Here is a 19,473-nt window from a genome sequence, read left to right as displayed (position 1 = left end):
GTGTCTAGACAAGACCATTTGAATCAGTTTGTTTATGGGCCTCCTGTAACCCAGTGATTCCCTGAACAGACTAAAAACTTTCCATTCTTTGTCTCCATTTGTTTGATTTCTTGACCTGGGGCACTGGCCCTCCATTCCCAGACTGTGACTGGAATTTACACCCCGGTTTTGTTGCCCTTGTTTGGAATGGAATCCTACTATGCAGTTTGCTGAGTGCAAATGTTGGGCTTCTTAGTCTCTATAATTATGAGAACTCATTACTTATAAAAAACCCTACTGTCCCCACTTCTACTACCAACTGTTTCTAGCTCTGGAGAACATCATTCTTAGGAGATGCCAAGAAAATACAATTCCTCAGTGAACTGGATAGTTTTATGTAAACTTGGCACAAGCTGGGGTCATTTGAACGGAGGAAACCTCAATTAAGAAAATTCACAGCAGTCTTCCTTGCTTCAGCATCTGAGATTTTAAGTGTGAGCTGCCACACGCAGCAGTAAGTATTGTTAATTCTTAACAACAATCTTGCAATACAGCATTAGCCACATTTTATAGTTTCAGAGACAAATTCAAAGAGGTAGACCTGCTCATAATTTCAAGACTTAAAATGCAAAGTTGAGATTCTAACGGAACCAGCATTACTCACTATTCCACGATCCCTCAACGGTTTCTATTAAGGTGGTTATATAAATGGCATGTCTGAAGGGGCTCATCTCCGAGGATTTCCAAGTCCTCTTAGCCTATAGATGACTGTTCTACTCCATTTCAATCTGCTCCCTGGGCTCCAGACAGAACTATCAGTATCAAGTTCAACTTCATCTCTTGTAACTAAGTCACCGCTTTGCTTTTAATAAAGTAGCTAGCATATCACCAAAGAACTTGAAAACAGTTCCACGGATGGTCACTAAAACCATTTTCTGGGTACATAATTATCACAGAGCTCTCTGAAAAGTGTTCCTCTTCCTCTGGGTTTTGCTTTCTGAATGTTTATTTGATCTTTACCACCAACACCACATAATTGCATCATCTTTCCATGGCTGCATTTACCATGGAAGTTATCATCCTCCCAAACTAAGCTGTCCTATTGCAAGCATTTTAATCAAAAAGTATTGGAGCTGGGCTTTAAGAGGATGAGAAGCCCCTTGTTTAAAAAAAAAACAAAAAGTACACATTTCCGGACCAAACAAACTCATACCTTGGCTTAAAATACACCCTGGCTTAAAATCTGGAATGTTGGTGTAGGGAGATTAAAGGCACTTTCTTGTTGACTTTTTTTTTTTTTTTTAATGTGAAAGGTGGAGCAAAGGAAGGAAATTGGACTGGAATGTTGAATTAGTCAGGTAATTTTCTAGGACTCAGCCTTAATCATTTCCAAAATGCAGTAAGAAAAAAAAGTTTCATTAAAATTACTGTAAGTATACATTTTTTTTTCAGGGGAAATGTTTGAAGTTAAAGTAATTGGGTTCAAAAAAGCAATTAAAATGGGGCCTGAAACCCCAAATTAGTAATCATACTGTTTAGTCAGTGAGCAGAAAAGAGCACACAGCAGGCTGAATTTACTGAAGAGTTTTGTGCTTGCTACTAGGGATGAAATCCAGGTACCCAAGCTAAGCCTGCACTCTATCAGACAACATCTCCAGCCCCAACACTGCCATTTGCGGCCCAATAAAACAGCCTCCCACTTCTGGAAGAATTTTGTTTCTCTTATAAACCAGTCTTTAGACGCCCTGAGGAACTTTGGACAAGTGTTTCAAAAATCTGGAGTCCCTTTCTCCACTCCACCCCTCCCCGAAGGCTTGAGGTGTCACTAGGAGGATTTTCTCCTTGGTTTACTCCAACCGCTTTTGACCGGAGGTGGAAAAAAGTCTAATTTGTGGGCTGGCTGGAAGGCTGGCCTGAGTTGATCTCAAGTTACAGCCTTTCCTCCTCCCTCAGGAAGTAAAGTCCACTGGCAGGAGTGCCTAAACCACTCTACCCTGCAAGACTACAATGTCTGCTTGTTTTCATCAAGCAGTGGAATGAAATGCCTTAGAAAAAAAAAAAACTAACATTTTATTAAAAGTAACTATTTTTTCCTTCAAAATTTCCTTATCGATAGAAGATTCATTTGCTGAACACATCCTTAAAGGTAAGGTGAAATGGGACTGGGCGTTGGGTTGACTTCACAGGGGCTTTGAAGTAACTGGAATCTCTGTCCAGCCGAATCATCTAACATGTGTCACGAACACGAATACAATCCTGGCATCTTTCTGTTAAGCCTTATCATCTAACATGTTACACACACACACACACACACACACACACACACACACACACACACACAGACACAGACACACACACCAGCCTGCTTTAACAAATGGAAACAAGGATAACACCCATTCCTCAGAGCACATACATTTTCTTCTCACTCTTTCTCAATATATGGGTATTTATTTACTCAACTCTGAAGTAATTATGACATTCTAATCTTGAATACCTAGCATCTCTTTCCTAAGGTAGAGACTAGTCCACTATCACACCCAAAATATTTAACCTCTGTACAGTACACTCTATTTCAGTTCACTCATATTTCCCAAGTGGGTTTCCCAATTTCTTTTCCTGATCTAGTGTCCAGTTAAGAAAGAGATAATGTACTTTGTTGGGGTATCTAGTTCTTTAAAAAACCTAAGTGCCATATAAAGGGTCTGTGTAAACCCAAGGGCCCCCTCCCATTTATTTCTCTTTACAGCCAAGGGCTGTTCCCAGAACTGGAAGGGTAACATATGGCTTCCTCTAGAATTGGCTTCTAGCTGGTAGACTTTGAGCATAAATGGAGTGGCCATTCCTGTCAGGGGAGTGAGGCTGAGCCCTTATTTACATCAGGCAGACTTCATTTGTAACTAACAGGGAACAAAAAGGTAAAATCATAGAATAATTGCTTTTATACATATAAACTAAAATTTAAGTTTAGCCCTGTACACCTGTAATCTCAGCTTTCAGGAGAAGGCAGATTGCCATGAATTCTAGGTTAGCCAAAGCTACATATAATGTCTAGGTCTTAAAAACAACTAACCAAACAAACCAACAAAAACCCACTTGAGTTTAGATCACTTCCTTGGCTCCTGACGACTATGTTTTGGACCTGTCACAGTGATCTTCTGACATAACATAAAGGAAGCATCATGATGAAGATGGAAGAAAAGGCCCTCCCTTATGCAAGAACCCTGGATGGAGGATGGGGATGGATGATTGTGTTACATTTTTTCCTGGTAAGTTTCTCTCCCCTTTCAAACCGCTACACTGTCTGCAGAAATGCTTGAAGCAGCCTAACAAAATCACTTCACAAATACCGGATTTGATTAAACAGGCAGCCAGGGACTTCCCCAAACTGCTAAGATCAGAAGCCAACTCTTGGAAACTCAGAAGCCTAGCTGTTCCCCTTGAGATAAAGTAGAAACATTCTTATCCAGTTCTCTCCTCTGCCTATGTTCTCTTAGTCAGAGGATGCTTCAGGCTTGATTGCAGTTCGACCTTGTCAGTATGGCAATTGGGATTTGGGGACATTTCATTCTTCACTGTATTAGGGCATTTCTAGAAAGTACTCAGCCCTGCCAGGTGTGAAACTATGCTTGTAATTCCAGCACTCAAGTAGGCCAAGGCAAGATGACTGCTGAGAGTTCAAAGCCAGCCAGTCATACATGGCAAGACCCTATCTCAAAATTAAGTACCCACTAAGCACAGTATTTCTGACAGGAGTCCCTGTGCTGTTTTTCGTCTACTTGACACAAACATATACCTGTCTGGAAAGAAGAAACTGCAACTAAGGAATTGCTTCCATCAGACTGGTCTGTTGGCAAGTCTGTGGGGGAATTTTCTTGATTAATGATTGATACAGGACAGCCCCGCTCACTACCACCCCTGGACAGGTGGTCCTGTGTTGTTTAGGAAAGCAAACTGAACAAGCCAGGAAAACAAGATAGTAAGAAGTATTCCTCCGTAGTTTCTGCTTCAGTTCCGGCCCTGACTTCATGACACTGAAATAAACCCTTCTCCCAAAGTATTTTATCATAGTAGTAGGAAGCTAACTGATAGGGGTTGGGAATATTTCAGCTGCTGTCCACACTCCCCCCATAACTTACACTAGAATTATATCGGACATGTATTGTTAAGCTAAGATGAACTGTTGGGTTGCTATGGGGAAAAGTGGTGATGTGCATTATCAGCACGCCCACTCAAACACTGCTGGATCCCATCACAGCTGTGCCTTACACATCCCTAGATCATTCTATTAACTTTGAAACACACTCACAAAAACACCTCTTTCTTGACACTCCTCCCCTGCTTAGATTTACTATAAGCAGCCCCACATGAGTACACTATCTGTATGAAATTGGCGAGTAACAGATATCTGTATCAAACTGAAGGTGGGGAAACAATGCGTTAGTCCTCCCTAATGATAGAAAAGGAGAAGGAAGCTACGATTTGTGTATTATAAACTTAATAAAGCACAATTTTAATTCGGTTTTATTACCAAACAATAGAATCCCTTCTCCCCTTCCACAGAAACATTACTAAAGGGAAACTAAAGATGCCTTAAGCCTGAGAGCCCTGCCTGGTTGGGCCTCTTCTTAAATCATGGTGTATGGGGTTGGTTCTCCCACTCTTTTTTTTTCTTTTTATTATTATTATTATTATTATTATTATTATTATTATTATTATTAATTCAAGTTAGGGAACAGGCTTGTTTCACATGTAATTCCCCTCTCCCTCTCCCTCCCTTCACCCCCATTCCTTCTCCCCCATCTCCCACTCTTTTCTACATTTTTCTTAATGGATGGCAAGTTATTTGATTAGTTACTGCTAAGGAAATGTACCTCATAATCAGGTTAATAGTGTCTTGTTTGGGTAATATATGCTTACTGAGGCACAAAAAAATATCAATTTGTTAACAATGAACTCAGGCTAACCCACTGCTCATAGCATTTATTTCTGTGTGAATTAAGAGAGTGCTTTTCGTTAAGATTTAAACTCCTGAAAACATGAAAAAATCCTGTGCCCTTTGTAAGCTCCCCACAAAGGCAGAGGGAGGTTATATTGTAACTTACCATATTTTATATATAACTTTGGGTTTAATATGTCTTACCAGACATACATACAGCCTGAAACACAGTAGCCACTCATTAAATATTTCCTTGTGGGGGATGAATAAACTAATAGACATATTTATAAGTAAATGAAGATAGACAAATCAGAGTTGGAAGAAGCTACAGAAAACATGTCAAGAGCCAAGTATGGTGATGCATGCCTGTAATCTCAGCACTTAGCACTTAGGAGGCAGTGGCAGGAGGATCATGAGTCCAAAGCCAGCCTGGGCAGCAGTGAAATAATCTCAGAAAAATAACAGATTGACCAAGAATATTGGTTATTCTGAGGTTATGAAGTTTAATGAGGCAAGTTAATCAGGAAAGTAGTTTAGAATTACATCTGTGGCTGCTGGGCCAATAATAGACTAGTGAACCTTGTACAGGGTATCCACTGGACAAGCTTCAATACAAGCAAGAAAATAATAAGGCCCTAAACTTAAGGAAGATGCCGGGAATAAATGAAAATACAGATCTGAGCATATTGAGAGGGCAGACTAAGATGTGGAAAGGAACCTAGACAGCAGGGAATACGAAGAGTCCAGAGTTGTTAGCAGAAGCACTTTGGTGATGAATGCTATTCACTAGAATTAGAAAGCATAGGAAGGAACACTCTGAAGGGCTGGTGTGGCCTAACTTGGACAGAGTCCAAAGGACTTATAATCAAGAATGTGCTTTATATAGCACATTCTTGAAGTTGAGCAACCCATCTCCAATGCACACTGGCTCAACGTTAAAGCAAAGTGGATAAAAATCACCAGAGAAAAGAGGAATAGGACAAACCTTGGGGAAAATCAATGTGGGGATGAATGGGATCATTCAGAGAAGGAGGGAAAAGAGAAGTAGGCAGATGTCTAGAAATTATCAAGGAAAAACTGATGTGTGGACATTGCTGAGGTCACATAATAGAAATGGTAAAGATCTCCTGACTTAGCAACAAGCAAGTCTCTGATAACCTTGGTCAGAGCCCTTAGATGATGGGCAGTGAGCTAGTGAATTTCAGTTTTCAGTGGAATTGTTGTAAGAGAAGTAGATACAACAGACTTTGAAGAAACTTCTCTGTGAAGGTCAGGACAAAGGCCTGGGATAGAAATGAGCTTTTATTAAATAAAAGTGACCCTAACTACTAGCACTTATTTCAAAATGAGTCACGGCCGATCTAATACACACGGACACACGTGCGTGGCCCACTTAGTATTATGGGTCCAATACAACTAACTGCTTTTGTCAGGTGGTTGTCCTCACCCTTTAATCCCAGCATTCAGGAGGCAGAGGCAGATGGATCTCTCTGAGTTTGAGGCCAGCCAGATTGAGAGAGGAGAGAGGGGAGAGACAGGGGAGAGAGAGAGAGAGAAAGAGAGAGAGAGAGAGAGAGAGAGAGAGAGAGAGGACACAGAGGACAGCCGGGCTACACAGAGAAGAAACTGTCTTGAAAAACCAAAAACAAGACAACAACAAAAAACTGCTTTTAAGTTGGAAGTTAGGGGTGGACCATTCCTAGGTTTTTGCTTGGAGTTGAGACAATTACAATGTCTGGTGAAGACACTAAAGCAGGAGTGAAATCTACCAAGCTTGATTCAAGGCATGGAATCAAGACTTAAGAGTTTGCTTGATTCATGAAAGAAAAAAAAAAAAAGACATTGGGAGGGGCCTTTTGTATCTTTTATGAATCCAAATACAAAATTAGGAAGTTAAAAGTTAAAGAGAGCTGGCTGGGTAAATGCAAAAGGTCTGCCTTGCCTTTACTGATACTCAGTGAATACACAACATTTAGTGGCTGTCATATCCAGACACCATAGTGAGAAAGAATAACAAACAATCTGAATAAAGAAAAGTTCTTACTGGAGACCACTAGCCAGCCAAATTCAGATGATTAAAAACAGCTAAGTCAGGAGTAGTGGCACATGAATTTAATCCCAGTACCTGGGAGGCAGAGACAGGAGGATCTTTGTGAGTTCAAGGTCAACCTGAAACACTGGAACTACAGAAGCTCTGGTAACTTAGACTACTTTCCACCTAATGAGGATTCTGGTATGCTTTGGTTTAGGTAAATGTGTTTGTGATGGGGATGACCAAGACATTTGCAATTTTCTTTGTGGTCTTTCAAGAAGAGTTTGAAGGCACTTCAGAGCAAATTGGTTGGATTGGATCCATCATGTCATCACTCCGTTTTTCTGCAGGTATAAAACTGGCAATAAGCTTGCTGTCTATGGAGAATGACCACACAGGTCCTTGACAATACTGTTATTCCTTTAAGGCTGAAGTACTGATACATTCAAGTTCAATTATTAATATGAATTAATATCAATATGTAATATTGAAAGAGACATCACAGTGTTCAAGCTCTACTTAATTTGGGGAAATCAGGGTTAAAAAGGAATTAAGAATCCAACTACTTAATTCATGATTGGAATTTTTCATGCCTTGTTTCTAGTTTGGTAAGGCTTTCAGTCCAGCGAGCCCCGACCTCAACCTGAAAGTGAAACTATTCAGTTTTAACTATGTGATCATATTCAAAACTAATATTAAATCAATTTCTCCTTCAGGTCTAGTTAGTGCTTAGCTATATGGTAATACGGCAATTAGTGATTCAACTTTGCACAAAACAAAGGCCACTAATACTAATAAAAATTTTATTTTCTTGAATATACAGTATTTTAAAGTGGTCATCCTGTTTTCCTCTAATTATCCATTCAAATCACACGTAAGGATTAAGGGACACCAGAGCATATTAACCTAGCACTTTCTCTTTCTTCTCTTAAGGTCCTCTGGCTGCTATTATTTGTGACATACTTGGAGAAAAAACTACCTCCATTCTTGGGACTTTCCTTGTTTCTGGTGGCTATCTGGTCAGCAGTTGGGCCACAGGGATTCCCTTTCTTTGTGTGACTATGGGACTGTTACCTGGTGAGTCTATTATAAATGAGCTATAAAAGACAAAACAGGAAACCTTTCTACTGCCCAAGGCTTCTAAACAGATTATCTGGTCTGGTAACGAATTACCTAAGTAATTTCAAACTTGTTTTTCTTTTAGGATTGGGGTCTGCCTTTTTGTACCAAGTAGCTGCTGTGGTAATTACCAAATATTTCAGAAAGCGATTGGGTCTTTCTACAGCAATTGCCCGTTCTGGAATGGGACTGACGTTTCTGCTGGCACCCTTTACACAATTCCTGATAGATCTTTATGACTGGACAGGTGAGTCAAGTCTAAATTTCTATACTATCAACACCAAAAGGTTTAGCCCTCCCTTTGAAGGCTAGAAGTGAAGCTTCAAGACTAATTCCTCTTCCTGGCTCCAAGGTCACTGTGGGACCCTGTCGAGTCCAGATCTTGCTACATAGACCAGGTTGCCCTCAAAACTTGTGGCAATGTTTGGAGGCACCACACCACATAAGTGCAAACACTTGCAGAAGGTATTGCTATAGTATGCTTTTTGCATACTACAGCACTGAAGATAGGAGGGGAAATAAAGATGATAAGGGGGGAGAGTTATCAAGACAGGGTTTCTCTGTGCAGCCTTGGCTGTCCTGGAACTCTGTGCACACAGAATAGCCTCAAACTCAGAGATCCACCAGCCTCTGCCTCCAGAGTGCTGGGTTTAAAGGTGTGTGCCACCACCTCCCGGCTAGAATGATACTTAATGGAAGCACATCTCCTTCCCTAGAGAATATCAGAGAGATCTTCCATGACATGGAGGCTTTGCCAGAGAACTCTTTGGAATTCAATGCATGAGACCCAACTTGACACACTGCAGTTGTTAACCAGTAGAAAAACGCTTTTCTTTTCCTCCAACCCATCACTAAAAATTCTAACTAAAATAGACTGAATGAAAAATTTGTAAAAAGATTACATTCCTGTTAGACAATCTTTTATACTGTCTGCTAGGAATTTTCACAAAATGATCTGTTTTCTTAAGTATTTTAGTTCAAATGTTTATGTCCATTTCCATTCTTACAGTAGTTTTATTGACTTGTCCCTGTTCAGTAGTCTTATGGTGAATGGGAACCTCCAGCTGACAAACCTTAAAGCCTACATAGCTTGTTCTCTCCAGAAACAAGTCATAACTTTATTCAGAATACACTGAAACCCAAGTACTCAGTATCAAAAGCATGTCTTCTTTCAAGGGATTTAAAAAATATATATCATAGGCTGAAAGGTTGTCCCCTTTTCTAATGTGTTTCCCCCCGATTCGTGTTAACTAATTCAGTATTTCCTAGACCAAAATCCAGTCACTGAAATATATTTAAAACACCCATTAAAATGTATTCTAATTTTGTGTCCCCTTCCCTTTCAGAAAAAAAATAACCTTTTTATACAACTTTTTGCTCCAACTTTCTGTTTTTGTTTTTGTTTGTTTGGTTGGTTTTTCTTTTTCCTGGTTATTCAAGGCAGGGTTTCTCTGTATAGCTTTACAGCCTATCCTGGAACTAGCTCTTATAGACCAGGCTGGCCTCAAACTCAGAGATCTGCCTGCCTCAGCCTCCCGAGTGCTGGGACTAAAGCCATGCGCCACCACCACCACCCAGCCTACTTCCTGGTTTTGTATCTCCAAAGCATTCCATTTTTGCAGCATGTACATTGTCAACAGATTTAAATGTTTTCAGTTTGGGAGACAGGGAAGGAGACGGCTCAGCAGTTAAAGGCATTTTGCTATTCTTACATGACTAGAATTCCATTCCCAGTACCAACAACAGATATCAGAACTGCCTAGAATTTCAGCTCCAGGAGATCTGATTCTCTTCTGGCTTCAGTGGGTCACACATATGCATACACATGTACACACAGAGAGAGACATAAATAAAATAGATTTTTAAGTAAATATGGGAGGCAAGGTATTATTTTTCAAGAATTATTGGACTAAGTAGGTTGGCCTCTTCTGAGCCTATAAATACAAAAGTACCATGACCTGAAGAATCATTCTTATCTCCACAATTTCTCTCTTCTATTTAGGTGCTCTTACATTATTTGGAGCAATTGCATTGAATTTGGTGCCTTCCAGCATGCTCTTAAGACCCATCCACATGCCAACAGAGAACAATTCTGATATTAAAAACAAAGGTAGCAGTTTGTCTACAACTGAACCAGAGGTATCAGACATGATAGAAACATCATACTGCAATGAGACCTCTTCCATCCAAGGCACTTCTATGAAGAAATCTGGACAACCTACTAAAAATTTAACTGTCTTAGAAAATCAAAGTGAAGAGTTCAGCAATGGGCCTCGCAGGAACAGAGTGATACTTATGAGCAATGACAAAAGTTACCAGAAAAAATTGGTTTCATGGAACTGTAAACAAAATCTTTTAGATATTTCTCTCTTTAAGAATCCTTTCTTCTATATATTTACCTGGTCTTTTCTACTCAGTCAAATAGCATATTTCATTCCTACTTTTCACCTAGTAGCCAGAGCCAAAACACTTGGAATTGACGTAATGGATGCCTCCTACCTTGTGTCTATAGCTGGTAAGAAAATCTATTTCAAGCCTTCTACCTGGATTAAATTTTATTTTAAAACTGAAGGAAGGAGAGAAAGGACAGAAAAAGCAAGAGCAGCTATGAGTGGGCTGGGGAAGGCTAGGGAAAGCAAATTTAGGCTGAGCACACCTTGCATTTCCTCATGCACATCTGTCAACTGCTATCTTGCAGATCTGAGTGGACCTAATGCACTTTATTCATTTTTAGGTGTCTAACACAGAAGATATCAATTACTGCTTGGGCAGAAACTTAAATTTCAGAAAGCTGGTGCTAAGTGTCACAAAACTAGTCTGGAAAGAAGGAAATCTCAGCTAGAAAACACAGTGTAGTAACTGGAAAGATGATTCTGAAGCTGATCTTCCCAGGTCAGGCTCTTGCTCTGAATTTTCTTGCTGTAGCCTTGGGCAAGGTATTCTCTATGCCAAGAATTCCTTTCCTATCTATTGGATAAGCATAACACACTGCTTTCCCGCACAGCTGTATTATGAATGTAATGTGTAATTTGGTATAGTACCAGACCCACAGTTAGCATGTAATACTAGTATTTGATGCTAAGTATATTTCTTCTTGAAATAACTGTGAGATAAATATGACCCTTGAATTAGTTACTAATCCACAGGTTTGTATTTAAAATAAACTAGAATGTGAATTTTAAAACACAATTAGTTTTATGTAATTACAAAATGTTATTGGCATTGGTGGTGCATGCCTTTAATCCCAGCCCCTGGGAGGCAGAGGCAGGCGGATCTCCGTGAGTTCGAAGCCAGCCTGGTCAACAGAGCGAGTGCCAGGACAGGTTCCAAAGCTATACAGAGAAACCCTGTCTCGAAAAACCAAGGGGAAAAAAAAAAAAAAGAAAAAGAAAAAGAAAAAGAAGCAAAATGTTGTAAGATCAAATGCTTCAACTGTAGACTATCTCACTCGACAAAACAAGGACCCTGAAACAAATGAGAAGGGGTAAGATTGACTCTGTTTTGCTCTAACCCAGCAATTCTCAGTAGTTCAACTTAACTTTTCTTCTACAGACTTCTTAGCTACGAAGCCCTTCAGCTTTGCAAGGCATGAGCTACTTCGCCCAACTTCATGCTATTGTTGATGAAACTTCTTTTGGCATTAAACTGCTATGTCCTGTAACAGGATAAACAGTAAGAATGCTGAGTGAAAAAACTGTGGCTCTTAAATTTTAGTCATTATACCATACCTATGTCCCAAGTGACATTTTCAGACTTCTTACATATTTTCAAACTAACTATAATAACCTTTGGAGGCATTAAATTCCAAAGCTTCACAAACAAATATAAGTCCCAATGTCTATGTTTTTTAATGTTAAGATTTCAATTAATTTTTCTCATGTTTTACCATATGACTCCACAGGACACCTCAGTTTCATGTCCTCCCTTGCAGGACCTTTGAAGAGACTGTAAGAACTCTTCAGCCCATGGTCTTTTCAAAAGGGCTTTCACACACAATTAGAAAACACACATGGCAACTTGATATTTTCATTTTCTACTGGAGGCAGCATTTTGCTATTTTATTAGATGTGTTTAGAAAAGTAACATATATCCTGTTTAGGTATGAAATCATTTTTTGTTCATGTATTCTGGCCTCAAGATGGAGTCCTATTACTTGGGAAAAGATGTGCTTATACATTGACATTTTTACAAAAGGGGTTAGGAAACAAATAGATTGCCTTTGTATTTATTGTTCCAGGTATCACTGAGACAGCCAGTCAGCTCATTTCTGGATGGATTGCTGATCAAAACTGGATCAAGAAGTATCAATACCACAAGTTGTACCTCATTCTGTGTGGTATAACTAACCTGCTTGCTCCTTTAGCCACCACATTTCCACTCCTTATGGCCTATACCATCTTTTTTGCCATTTTTGCTGGTGGCTACCTGGCACTAATACTTCCAGTACTGGTGAGTAAACTCATTCATTCATTAATGTTAAACCACTCAATACAGGTATTAGTAACAACTTTCCCAAAAGAGAATTCAAATTTCGTATTTTTATGATTAAAAACATTACATAAGAGACCTCAGAAAATCCTATAACTAGCTATATCCTGTCATTATTTATCTTACCATGTGAGGAAGAGACACTAAGAGGACTAGTGGCACAGTACAGGAAAAGGAGGAACAGTGACAGATCACCAAGATTCCAACTATCTTCTGTTCACTCCTCTCCTTCAGGCTCCAGGGCTTACTAGAACATCAACATGTAGGTCTTCTACCAAATGTGGCTTCTGTGTACTTTAAGGACATTGTTTTGACAAGTTCTCCATTTTTATTGCAAACTGACTTAAGTCCTGAATTCAAATGGAACTGAAACTGTTTTTTAAGTTTTATAGAACAGTGTATGAGACTGGGGCAAAATTCCAGGTTCCTAAAGCTGAAACCAGCTCCTTGTGGTATGAGATTTCTTATAAACCCATGGCTGGTAATCAGTCACAGGTGGACTGAATATTACTGTAAGTGCAGATACTATTTCCTAAAGGAGATGGAAAATCATTAAGGTTTGGGAGGTAAACACACTCCTGAATCACACAAAAGGTTAACCAACCAAATTCAAATACCAATGTCCCCCACTAATAAACTGAAAACACTACCTTGCCTAGCCAAACCATTGTTCCCTAGTTGACTTCTATTCCCCTTCCTAACACTGGAGGCAAAAAGCCATCCAAATCATCCCAGAAGTCAAACCATTCAGATCATGATTAAGAAAAAAAAAAAGTTATTTGTCACCCCTTTGTAAACTTAAGACACTGGATAAGTTCATCCTTAAAATGTCTAACACTGAATTCTAATTGCAGGTTGATCTATCTAAGAATTCTAGAGTACACAAGTTTTTGGGATACGCCAGTTTCTTTGCTGGAATGGCTGTCCTTTCCGGACCACCAATAGCAGGTAACAACTGAGCAAATTTCAACAAACAAAATAGGAATCTAGTATCTATGGCGATAGTATCAGGTTAAAAAGCTGTATTTTATGTTTCCTCTACCCTGATTACCAAAACAAGAAAATCTGAGTTAATTCTGTAGATGTGCTACTTTATTTTACTGGAAATAACCAGCTTAACCTAAATGATATTTTCTGCTTGATGATTTAATTTAAAAAATTGACTACTTGCACAGAAAAAATTATTCCTAAGGAACGGGATTAAATGTTAGATTCCCACAGACCAAAGGTTCAATATATTTAATCTTACTGATTGTTACTGTATTTGTGTTGTCCACAAAAAGGAACTTATCTTAAAATTCACTTTGCTATTTTTAAATGGTTTGTTTTTGAAACAAGGTCTCATTTGTCCAAGCAGGCTTCAAACTCCCCATGTACCCAAAAAACCTAAAGAATTTTCTAATCCTCCTATCCCCATCTGTGATTACAAGTATGAAATCAATTACTTGGGTTATGCAGTGGTGGGGGGTGAAATCAAACTCAGGGAATCCATGCTAGACAGATAATCTGCCAACTGAGCCAACCCTCATTTCCCTACTTCCAGATCATAACTGAAACAGTGATTCTACCCTATTATTAAAAGACAGCCGGAGTTGGTAGCGCATGCCTTTAATCCCAGCACTCTGGAGGCAGAGGCAGACAGAGCTCTGTGAATTCGAGGCCAGCCTGGTCTCCAGAGCGAGTGCCAGGATAGGCTCCAAAGCTACACAGAGAAACCCTGTCTCGAAAAACCAAAAAAAAAAAATAAAAAATAAAAAAAACGGCACTGGTGGCGCACACCTTTAATCCCAGTACTCAGAAGACAGGGGCAGTTGGATCTCTGTGAATGCAAGGCCAGCCTGGAGCCTGGTCTACAGATCGAGTTCCAGGACAAGTACTAAAGTTACAGAGAAACCTTGTCTCGAAAAACCAAAAATAAATAAAATAAAATAAAAAACAAAAAACCACTTATAATGATGTTAAGTTTGCACTTTATTTTTTTATGTTTACTTACTTTTGACCAGGGTCTCAAACTCACTGCCTAGAAGATGCTGGCTTTGTACTCTCAATCCTCCTCCCTCCTGCCCCCATCTCCCAAGTGCAGGAACTACAGGCATGTGCCACCATTCGTGGCATTTACTTATTTATTTATTTATTTTAATGAAAAAGAACAGACTACAACAGAGAAAATTAGAAAATAGAATCGCTTTATTGTGAAACTATAAAATATGTTTATTTTCAATCAGAAAAAATGTTTCTAGCCCTTTCTTACCCAAAGTTTAGAATACTTAGAATTATATATAAGGATAAAGAAAGAGCTCCTGACAGTACTTGTATCCACTAATCCTAAGAACTGGGCAGTCATAAATGTTCTAACAAGTCAAGGGCAGTAATCAGGCTACTGCTAAAAGCTCACATAGATTTTTCATCTCGGAGTTGCTCATCGTATCCCAAGTAAGATTATGATCAGACACTAAGGACATCTCATTTGACTTTAAAGGGACAGATTTCAGGGCAACCCTTGTTTCTCTAAGTCATTCCTCTATGAAATGATAAACAGGACTTCATAAAGACCATTAGATCTCTTCCCAAGTTCTGACTTCAGCAACAAATACCAAAAAATACTACCAATGCTGGTTTTCAGATTAACTCAATTCTTTGTAACGGAGATGTAGCTCAGAGGTAGACCACTTGCCTAACATGTGTGAAGCCCTAGGTTCAATTACTAGTACTTGAAAACCAAAATAAAAACAATACTTGATTATAGGAAAATACACAGATTGTGTTCACCTTTAACTCTAGATGTTTACTGGTAATCTTCAGAGCTTAAGAGATTCTCAGTTTTACTTACCCATATCTATTACCAAATGAAAAGCTGAAATTCCTATAAAAGAGTATAGGCATGTTTAAGTAGGAATCTGGCAAACAGTAAATCCTCAGTCAAAATGTTTGTTTAAAATGATAACCGAGAATACATAAACAATATACTTCTCCTTCCTGTATGGGAATGAAAAAGAAAAAAAAAAGTTAGTTCGATACAACACTTTAATAATTCTAGGAAAGAGAAAAATACAGGAAACCTATGGAAACCATATAACTTTAAAAACATACACAATTAAAAAATCTATTAAAAAGGCACATGGGAAACAAAATCATTTATATACCTTTATCATTATGAATGACGAGAACTATAACACAATTCCTTAACATAGGACAAAAATTTAAAGCACAAAAAGCTAAAAACCTACCCTCCTCCCTACATATACTCCTCCAAAGAACACTACCTTTGCCTGCTCCAGCTCTATCTTTTCCTAGTAACTAGTAACAAATCCAATTTTATTTAAGAATATGGCCCAAATCACCCTCTTCCCTGGCTGAGGGTGGTTAGCAAACTAAGTGTAAGTTAAATGTCATATCACACCCAAACCTGCTAGTTTTTGCTGGTAGACAGCCTCCAGAATTCCACCTTAGCACCAAGATGGCAGCTCTGAAACATTATGGGGAAATACAAGAATTAATATTTGAAACTTTGTTTTATTTCCAGCAGACCTACACTTAAAAACTTACATGACACGTATCAATGTTCTAGATGACAACTTGGACAGAAAAGTATAATCATATTCTCTACAATTCAGACATAAACCATACCACATAAAATTTCTTTTTGTTTTAAATTTTAATTAGAAAGAAAATTATTTTACATGTCAATCCCAGCACATAAAATTTCTAATCAAGGCATTTGACATGAGCTAAAAATAAAATAAAATAAAAATTTCAAATTAGAAGACCCATATTAGCTACCTACAAAATAGTAAAACTGAAACTGGGCAGTGTGGTGCATGCCTTTAATCCCAGAACTAGGGAGGCAGACAAAGGCAGATCTCTGAGAGTTCAAGGCCAGCCTGTCTACAGAGTGACTTCTAGGGCAGGCTCCAAAGCTACAGAGAAACCGTGTCTCAAAAAACCAAAAAACTGAATATAGTTCTCCCTTCTCCTACTACTTAAATCAAGCACAAATATCTTGAAAACTCTCCTAATGTTTTCAATCAGTTTGACTGTATCTCTATATTCATACAGTAACCACCAAGCAACTTTAGCTTGCTGCAACTTGGCACACAAGAACCTTTACTCTCTCAAGTCCCTCTAAGAAACTTTAAAATATTTTTATTGATTTTTTTCTTTTTAAATAAGATAGGGTCTCACTCTATAGAACTGCAGGCTGCCTAGAACTTGCTAGGTAGTACAGGGTGACCTTGAATTCAAGATTCTCTGGCCTTTCAAGTGCTGAGATTACAGGCATGTATATCACACCCTACTTGAGAAAAAGCTCTAACCCTAGATAGATATAACTTGGCTGTGTTCCAGAAGAGGTAAAAGTCCCTGAAGAAAATCTCTATATGTATCTGAATATTTATATAGCCGAATATATATATATAATATATATATATATATATATATATATATATATATATATATCCTTTCCCTCTTTTCCTCCCTTCCTGTCCCCCTCAGGTATTTCAACCATGTAAGTCAGAAATAACGGAAACTACTTATCTTTTCTAGCTCTGTGTATTACAGAAAAAGACAATGGATAAAATGTAAAGTTATAGTCAGGCAGTGGTGGCACACACCTTTAATCCCAGCACTCGGGAGGTAGAGACAGGGGGATCTCTGTGAGTTCGAGACCAGCCTGGTCTACAAGAGTGAGTTCCAGGACAGCCTCCAAAGCCACAGAGAAATCCAGTCTCGAAGAAAAACAAACAAACAAAAAAGTAAAGTCATCCATCCAAGGAGGTCTCTGTCCCTCTAACAAATAAGCTATCTCATGAATGACAGGTCATTCCCTATTTCTAGTCTATCATCAGTTCAAATACAATACTGAACAAAATGTCCATCAGATCCTAGCTCCACATTTTACCAAATTAACCTTTAAAGTTTTATCAGTTATTTGGGCTTATTAATGGAGAATTTCTCTGTGACCTAAGAATTTATTAGACGAAAACAAAATAGCTTAATCTTTTGGTCTGTTATAGGTCCACTGTGGAGACTGGGGAAAATTGGAAGACAAGTGATAAAACAGAGCAGAGCTCTCTGTATAAATAAAAAAGAATACACTAACACTGAAGAAAATAAGCAAACTATTCATTATCAGGTGGTTAATATTCCTCAAAACTAAACCCCCACCCAGCTTCACTCTGACTGAGCATTCAAGATAGATGAATATCTATGAAAATAAACTCCAAATAGCTCTATGGTGGTTTAAGAGGAGGAAATTATCATTCTGCCTTTACAAAGGCTAAGACTGGGTGCCCAAATGCTAATTCTCTAATAAAACAGAGCACAGAGCTAATGCTTAAGTGCTCCTAGTAAATCTTACTGAAATTTCTATTCCTGGGGCCTTTAGTGAGTTCCTATCTTAAAAGGCCCCAAGATTTTAATTTGCTAACAATATTTCCCAAAATGTATTTATATCATGGCACATACAGAGCACACAAATATTTTACAATACAAGGTAAGAGATAAAACTGCAGTACCCAACCAGTAGCCCTGAGAAACAAAAAGATTAGAGTCTAACCACAAATAGTGGCACACACCTTTACAGTACTTGAAATAAAGGCAGAAGCAGACAGATCTTTGTGAGTTTGAGGCCACACTGGTCTATACAGCCTGTCTAGGCTATCCAAGGCTACTGGTGAGACCCATCTCAACAAAAATAAAACCAGTGTGTCCATACACATTGGAAGTTTGCCACTATGCCTCCTACCCAACAGAGGACGTTGTCATTAGACCAGTCTTAGAATTGTTAATCTCAAAGTTGAAGGAACTTTGGGATTAAGGACTTCCTGGGTATATTTCAAGTTTTAACATAATGATAAATGGAAACATAACAGCAAGGCTACTAGATTCCCTTTTCTTTCTTTTTAACATTTATTTACTGTGAGAGTATATGTGTGTGGACACGCACATGCCACAATGTATGGGTGGAGGACAGAGGACAACGTGTGGGAGACAGTTCTCTTACATCTTGAGTCCCAGGGATGGAATTCAGGCTGCCAGGCTTTGCAGCAAGAACCATTTCATTACCTGCTAAGCTATCTCAGCAGCCACCTAATAGGATTCTTTTTTATTTTTTAATGTTTTGTTTTGTTTTGTTTCTGAGAAAGGGTTTCTCTGTGTTAACAGTTCTGGCTGTCCTGGAACTTGCTTTGTAGACCATGCTGGCTTTGAACTTTTAATAGGATTCTTAGCTCAACATCAAATTTTGAAACATATGGTAATAAATACTTCTTAGGACAGTGAACTCCCTTTTCCATGACTCATAAAGGCACATACAAAGTGTGTTGGTTGAGCATCTTTAAACTCAAAATAATATATCTTTGAAGGTAATGACATGATTGTCACAATGGTAAATTTCCTACCATAAGTTTGTTTCACGCACAAAAATAGTAAAAGTATTATATAAAATTATCTTCAGGAGGATGGAGAGATGGCTCAGAAATTAAGGCCAAGGTTCAGTTCCCAGCATCCACAAGGTGGTTCACAAGCATCCATAACTCAGTTCTACTGGATCCCATGTCTTCTTCTGATCTCTAAGGCACCAGGCATACATACATACATACATACATACATACATACATACATACACACATACATACCTACCTACCTACATGTATATATGGTACACACACATACATACATGTAGGCAAAATATGTACACATAAAATGAGTAAACTTTAAAAATTAGACTTGGGTCCCATGCCTAAGATACCTTATTATGCATATGTTAAAAAAGTATCCTGAATAAGATCAACCCTCATTAGTCATAATAAACAAGCTTAGATTTAAGTGGCTCCTAGGTAAGTTAAAAATTCAAGCTTGATCGGTATTAAAACATCTACTTAGAGTAATGAACCTTTGTCCACCATTAAAAATTAAAGAT

The 19,473-nt window shown here is 38.5% G+C and overlaps 2 protein-coding genes across 3 annotated transcripts in view; one reads left to right on the top strand and one right to left on the bottom strand.

Moving 5' to 3' along the window:
* The first annotated feature begins 1,919 nt into the window (after nucleotides 1–1,919).
* Nucleotides 1,920–19,473, top strand: part of Slc16a4 (solute carrier family 16 member 4) — a 20,131-nt gene continuing 2,577 nt past the window's right edge. The window contains 8 exon segments of the mRNA XM_027395446.2: nucleotides 1,920–2,125; nucleotides 3,128–3,245; nucleotides 7,165–7,297; nucleotides 7,881–8,024; nucleotides 8,152–8,313; nucleotides 10,069–10,581; nucleotides 12,304–12,515; nucleotides 13,409–13,502. Of these exon segments, the coding sequence (XP_027251247.1) occupies nucleotides 3,159–3,245; nucleotides 7,165–7,297; nucleotides 7,881–8,024; nucleotides 8,152–8,313; nucleotides 10,069–10,581; nucleotides 12,304–12,515; nucleotides 13,409–13,502 (1,345 nt within the window). The 5' untranslated portion in view covers nucleotides 1,920–2,125; nucleotides 3,128–3,158.
* Nucleotides 14,724–19,473, bottom strand: part of Rbm15 (RNA binding motif protein 15) — a 26,713-nt gene continuing 21,963 nt past the window's right edge. The window contains exon 4 of one of the 2 annotated variants that reach the window (XR_004772133.1): nucleotides 14,724–16,020. The gene's annotated coding sequence lies outside the window, so the exon portion shown is untranslated. The remainder of the gene's footprint in view (nucleotides 16,021–19,473) is intronic. The other variant, XR_004772134.1, reaches the window with a different exon arrangement.

Source organism: Cricetulus griseus (assembly GCF_003668045.3).
Source record: "Cricetulus griseus strain 17A/GY chromosome 1 unlocalized genomic scaffold, alternate assembly CriGri-PICRH-1.0 chr1_0, whole genome shotgun sequence".
NCBI lineage: Eukaryota > Metazoa > Chordata > Mammalia > Rodentia > Cricetidae > Cricetulus > Cricetulus griseus.
The sequence above is the reverse complement of the archived record's forward strand: the minus strand, read 5'-3'. Positions and strand labels throughout refer to the sequence as shown.